We start from the raw sequence: 6098 nt of genomic DNA on the forward strand, positions 1-6098 counted from the left end.
TATACATTCTTCTCAGCACCACATCACACCTACTCTAAAATTGACCACATAATTGTAAGTAAATCACTCCTCAGCAAATGCAAAAGAATGGAAATCATAACAAACAGTCTCTCAGACCACAGTGCAATCAAGTTAGAACTCAGAATTGAGAAACTAACACAGAACCACACAGCTTCATGGAAACTGAACTGGCTCTTGAATGTTGACTGGATAAACAATGAAATGAAGGCAGAAATAAAGATGTTCTTCGAAACCAACAAGAATGAAGACACAACCAGAATGTGTACCAGAATCTCTGGAACACATTTAAAGCAGTGTATACAGGAAAATATACAGCAATAAACGCCCACATGAGAAGCAAAGAAAGATCTAAAATCAACACCCTATCGTCAATATTGAAAGAGCTAGAGAAGCAAGATGAAAAAAACTCAAAACCTAGCAGAAGACAAGAAATAACTAAGATCAGAGCGGAACTGAAGGAGATAGAGACGCAAAAAAACCTTCAAAAAATCAATAAATCCAGGAGCTTGTTTTTCAAAAAGATCAACAAAATAGACTAGTAGCCAGATTAATAAAAAAGAAAAGAGAATAATCAAATACATGCAATAAAAAACGGTAAAGGGGATATCACCACAGATTGCACAGAAATACAAACCATCATCAGAGATTATTACAAACAACTCTATGCACATAAACTAGTAAACCTGGAAGAAATGGAAAAATTCCTGGAAATTCACATCCTCCCAAGCCTAAATCAGGAAGAAGTCGAAACCCTGAATAGCCCAATAAGTTCTAAGTAAGTGGGGTGCAATGAAACTTTCAGTAGAAGTGAAGCAAGAGCAGCCATGAGAAACAGACCTCTTGGACACCGAACTACGAAGGAACAGGTGATTTATTCGGCTGGGAGCAAGGTAACATAGTTGTCTAACAGCCAAGCTCATCTAACAAAGAAAAGCTCTGCCTTTATGTAGGCTTACAACTCTAGATATTACACGTGAAAGAGTCTTGGTCCATGGAGTAGGCATGGGATGGGGGTTTGATCTTGTTTAAGTAAAAATTTTGCCTTCCAGAGAGATTCCCCCATACTATGCCTGCTATCTATAGGAAGGTGATTAAGGAGGCTCCAGTTGGCCAGCCTTTTCTTCTATTAAAATGCAGTGTGGAAGCCAAGGCAGAGGGGATTCTAGATGCTTGGGTCTCTTTCCTCAGAAGCAAGATGCAAATAAACACACACACACACACACACACACACACACACACACACACACACACACACACACACACAATTTTATTTATTTTCTCACTGGTACTGGCCTACTGCACTTAAACAATTCCATCAGACTCAAACAATAATTTTATTTCAGAAGAAAGAAAATATTTTACTTATTTTAAATATTTTATTTATTAAGAGTTTTTCTTTTTTAAAAAAGATAGGATCTTGCTATGTTGCCCAGGCTGATCTCCAATTCCTGGCTTGAAGCAATCCTCCTGTCTCAGCCTCCTGAATAGCTGGGACTATAGGTATATACCACTGCTCCCAGCTTGACTTTTTTTATTTTACTATAATGGAATGTGTTTTCATTCACCCATTGAAAAGCCTTTGCTACATATTAATATAAACTTGTCACTAATAAATCCTTCCTTTTTTTTTGAGACGAGTCTTGCTCTGTTGCTCAGGCTGGAGTACAGTGGTGAGATCTTGGCTCACTGCAACCTCTGCCTCCTGGGTTCAAGCAATTCTCCTGCCTCAGCCTCCAGAGTAGCTGGGATTATAGGCATGTGCCACCAAACCCAGCCAATTTTTGTATTTTTAGTAGAGACAGGGTTTCACCATGTTGGCCAGGCTGGTCTCAAACTCCTGACCTCAGGTGATCTACCCACCTCGGCCTCCCAAAGTGATGAGATTATAGGCGTGAGCCACAGTGACCAGCCACTGATAAATCATTCTTTAAGTAAGAAAATAATATAAAATGAGTATAACTTTGCATGAGTTTTGATGTCCCAGAGCCTTGTTGTTTCACATATAAAGTGCAGGTCAGTAAAAATTAAAATGAGGTAATATGGTATAATAGGCTTAACCCAGTAAGGATACAATAAAGACTGGCTATTAACATGAATTCAACTGAAATCCTGATAGGACAACACCAGTAACAACGTTTCCCATATAGCTTAAAAACTGTTCTTTGTCATCCCCTCATCTACCCAATGGGAATGACGGCTAGCCTGTTAGGCTGCTTCCAGGACCACTGAATGCTGGGAATCAACCCTGCTATATCCTCTCATTTAACAGATGGGGAAGCAGAGGTCCAGGGATTTTGGGAAACTTGTCCACAAAGGGGCAACTACTCTGTGGCTGCACTATGTCTAGGAACAGGGCTCTTTTTATCAACATGAGTATCTCTTTCCTTTATATGCCCCTTCATGTTTACAAGGCACCTCCTCAGCTCCGTGATTTTGTTTATTACACTATATCACTCAGCTCATGAAAATGGCTTTTTTCCCTCCTTTCTTGTCTTTGGAAGATTTTTCTGCATTCTTGTAGCAGCTGATCCCATAATAACCCTTAAACTAAAAAAAGAAAAAAATATATATGTATGTATACACACACACACACACAGATATGTGAATATGTGGAAGAAACAGCACTAGGTCTCCCTGGACAACCCAGTGCAGGCCACACCCTGGCAGTCACAAAGCACAAATAAGAAATGGGCTTCTCATGTGAGTTGCTTTCAATACTTCAATACTAAAGAGCTCAGAAGGGCTTACACTTTGAAAGAAGCCAGGGAACATTTGTAGACTACACTTTAATGTGTCTCATTTCGAGACAGAACAGTGAGCAGGTTGACCAGTTGTTCTTCATGTACTTCTTGCAGTAAATCCTTCAAAAAATGAAAAGTTAAGACAACTCATTTCTTCTCCTGGAATTTTTCCTTATTATTTTGCTTTTTTAAAGGTTAACAACCTTAAAAATATTCAGGTAGAGGCATAAGACATTATAAAAGATAAGGGATGTCATGTGAGGGAGAAAATCAGACAATCCAAAAAAATCTTCCGTAGAAATTAAAAATCACAACTTGGGGGCAAAGTAAGAGGCAACACATTCTTTCCACAGAGCTGTGACACATAGTCCAATTGTCCTCAAAAGCAGGAAAAAAAAAAAAGACAGAAAAACAGACCTCAGCTGCATAATGAAGCTGGGGTCTTGGCCTGACAGCTTTTAATGTCATTAAAACTGGGCTGGGTATCAAGCGTCTTTTCCGGAATAGGCCAAGGAAGACAAGTCCAGTTTGGTTTTTAAGGCTTTAGTGAGCTCTGCGGCCAGCAGCTCATGGAGGGACACGCCGTCGTGGGAGTATACCCAGTTTTTCCCAGTCCAGTCGTAACGCTTGGGTCCACTGGAAGACAAAAACAAACACATAGTAATTCCACAGCGCAGCCCTTCAGATGAACCGCTGATTCCACAAACGCTGCCCCCATGAAATTGACTGGAGTAAAGCTCCAGAAAATAACATGAAATGAACTACAGTATACATCTGATTTCTGTCTTCTTTTTTTTTTTTTTTTGAGATGGAGTTTCATTCTTGTTGCCCAGGCTGGAGTGCAGTGGGGTAATCTTGGCTCACTGCAACCTCTGCCTCCCGGGTTCAAGCGATTTTCCTGCCTCAGCCTCCCGAGTAGCTGGGATTACAGGCATGTGCCACCACACCTGGTTAATTTTGTATTGTTTTTTTCAGTAGAGATGGGTTTCACCATGTTGGCCTGGCTGGTCTTGAATTCCTGATCTCATGATCCACCTGTCTCGGTCTCTCGAAAGTGCTGGGATTACAGGCATGAGCCACTGCGCCCAGCCCTGGTGTCTTATCATAGCATCTAAGAAGATTTATTCAATATATCTTCTGGAACAATTCCCAGAATGATTCTCAAAACCTGAAAAATCATTTGACTTTTACTGATAAAGTCTCCAGGTATCACACTGTGATCTCTAGCTTTTGCTACCTTACATATGATACCTACTATGCTAGAGCAGCGTTTTAAAAATTAGGGCCATTTTTGTGCCTCTAATGCAACTTGTGCCTTACCTATACTATTATTAGTCATTAAAATGAAATTCATATAACATAAAATTAACCATTTAAAAATGAACAATTCGGTGGCATTTGGTACATTTATAATGTTGTGCAACCACTACCTCTATCCAGCTCCAAAACATCTGCAGCACCCCAAAGGGAGACCCAGCGCTGTTGTTCCTTGGTATCCATGGAGAAGGGGTTCCAGGATCTGCAGATCCCCAATCTGTGGGTACTCAAGTCCCTGATATGAAATGGTACAGTACTTGCATCTAACCTAGTCACATCCTCCCGTATACTTTAAGTCATCTCTAGATTACTTATAATGCCTAGTACAATGTAAAGGCTATGTTGATGGTTGTTATATTGGTTTTTTATATGTATCATTTTTGTTGTTTTACTGTGGTTTTCATTTTCAAATATTTTGATCCATGGTTGGTTGGATGGCAAATGCAGAACCCACAGATACAGACAGCCAACTATACTCATTAAACAGTTATTCCCCATTCCTTCCTCTCCCAGCACCCCAGTAATCATCTTTTTTATGAGATGAAGTTTCACTCTTGTTGCCCAGGCTGGAGTGCAATGGTGCGACCTTGGCTGACCAAAACCTTTGCCTCCCAGGTTCAAGCGATTCTCCTGCCTCAGCCTCCCGAGTAGCTGGGATTGCAGGTATCCGCCACCATGTCTGGCTAATTTTATTTTTAGTAGAGACGGGGTTTCTCCATGTTGGTCAGGCTGGTCTCAAACTCCCAACCTCAGGTGATCCGCCCACCTTGGCTTTCCAAAGTGCTGGGATTACAGGCATGGGTCACTGCGCCTGGCCTTAAACTATTATTTTTTAAAAAACATTTTTCTTAATTAAATGTTAAATTCATGAAGTTGAGAGCCTGGTGGGCTAGTTCATCTACTTCAAGCTCATCCAGTGAACAATGGCACATGTACTTCACCATTGTGTGAACAGATTGGAGGCTGGCTTCTGCCATGTCTTGGTATACCAGATGTACATTCCACTTCCTCATGGCCTTGTGGATGGGTGGCCATGGCAGCAGATAACGCTGGTGCATGTGGCGCCCTGATGAAGGTAAGAGCAGAGTGCACAGGAGCCCAGAAGAAAGGGCACCTGAGTCTGCCTGAGCACTCAAAGAGAGCTTTTCCAAAGACCCAGGCGAGGAGGAACTCCCCAGGAAGGGAAGCTTGGGCTATAAAGCATCAAGAATTCCTGCGTTATTAACCAAATGCTGGGGCTAGAACCTCTTCCCAGTATGGAGATAAAAAAATGAGTGAACCAGGCCAGGTGTGGTGGCTCACACCTGTAACCGCAGCACTTTGGGAGGCCGAGGCGGCCAGATCACAAGGTCAGAAGATATAGACCATCCTGACTAACATGGTGAAGCCCTGTGTCCACTAAAAATACAAAAAATTAGCCGGGTGTGGTGGCATGCGTCTGTAGTCTTAGCTACTCGGGAGACTGAAGCAGAACTGCTTGAACCTGAGAGGCAAAGGTTGCAGTGAGCCAGGAATGTGCCACTGCACTCCAGCCTGGGCAAAAGAGAGAGACTCAGTCTCAAAAAACAAAACAAAACAAAACAAAAAACAAAAAATGAGTGAAGCAAACCATCAGGGTCACATAAAAAGGACTAATTAACCACACCAAGCCCAAGGACCGCCCCCTTGGCCCTATATTCTGATGCTGCTATCAGGTTGCCAGGCAGAGCCTGAGTAACTTCCAGACCCCTCTACACTGCCTGAGGCACTGTGAGCATAGAAGCTGATGCCCAAGTGTTCCTAGGACTCTCTTTTATTCCATCCTGCAACCTCCGTAGGGTGGGCAAGGTGGGAGGAAGGACCGCTGATCCACAGGACCTGAAAAGTTGTCAACTTAAGAAAACAAAACAGGCTGGTGCAGTGGCTCATACACGTAACCCTAGCACCTTGGGAGGCTGATGTGGGAGGACTGCTTGAAGCCACAAATTTAAGACAACCTAGGCAACAAAGTGAGACCCCATGTTGACAAAAAAGAGTTAT

General features: G+C 42.2%; 1 protein-coding gene across 2 annotated transcripts in view; it reads right to left on the reverse strand.

Moving 5' to 3' along the window:
• Nucleotides 1-2792: 2792 nt before the first annotated feature.
• The window catches only part of FXN (frataxin), a 32170-nt gene continuing 28864 nt past the window's right edge, over nucleotides 2793-6098 (reverse strand). The window contains exon 5 of one of the 2 annotated variants that reach the window (XM_017543433.2): nucleotides 2793-3398. In XM_017543433.2, coding sequence (XP_017398922.1) covers nucleotides 3248-3398 — 151 coding nt within the window. In that variant the 3' untranslated portion in view covers nucleotides 2793-3247. The remainder of the gene's footprint in view (nucleotides 3399-6098) is intronic. The other variant, XM_017543435.2, reaches the window with a different exon arrangement.

The sequence above is a fragment of the Cebus imitator genome, unplaced genomic scaffold (assembly GCF_001604975.1).
Source record: "Cebus imitator isolate Cc_AM_T3 unplaced genomic scaffold, Cebus_imitator-1.0 Scaffold155, whole genome shotgun sequence".
NCBI lineage: Eukaryota > Metazoa > Chordata > Mammalia > Primates > Cebidae > Cebus > Cebus imitator.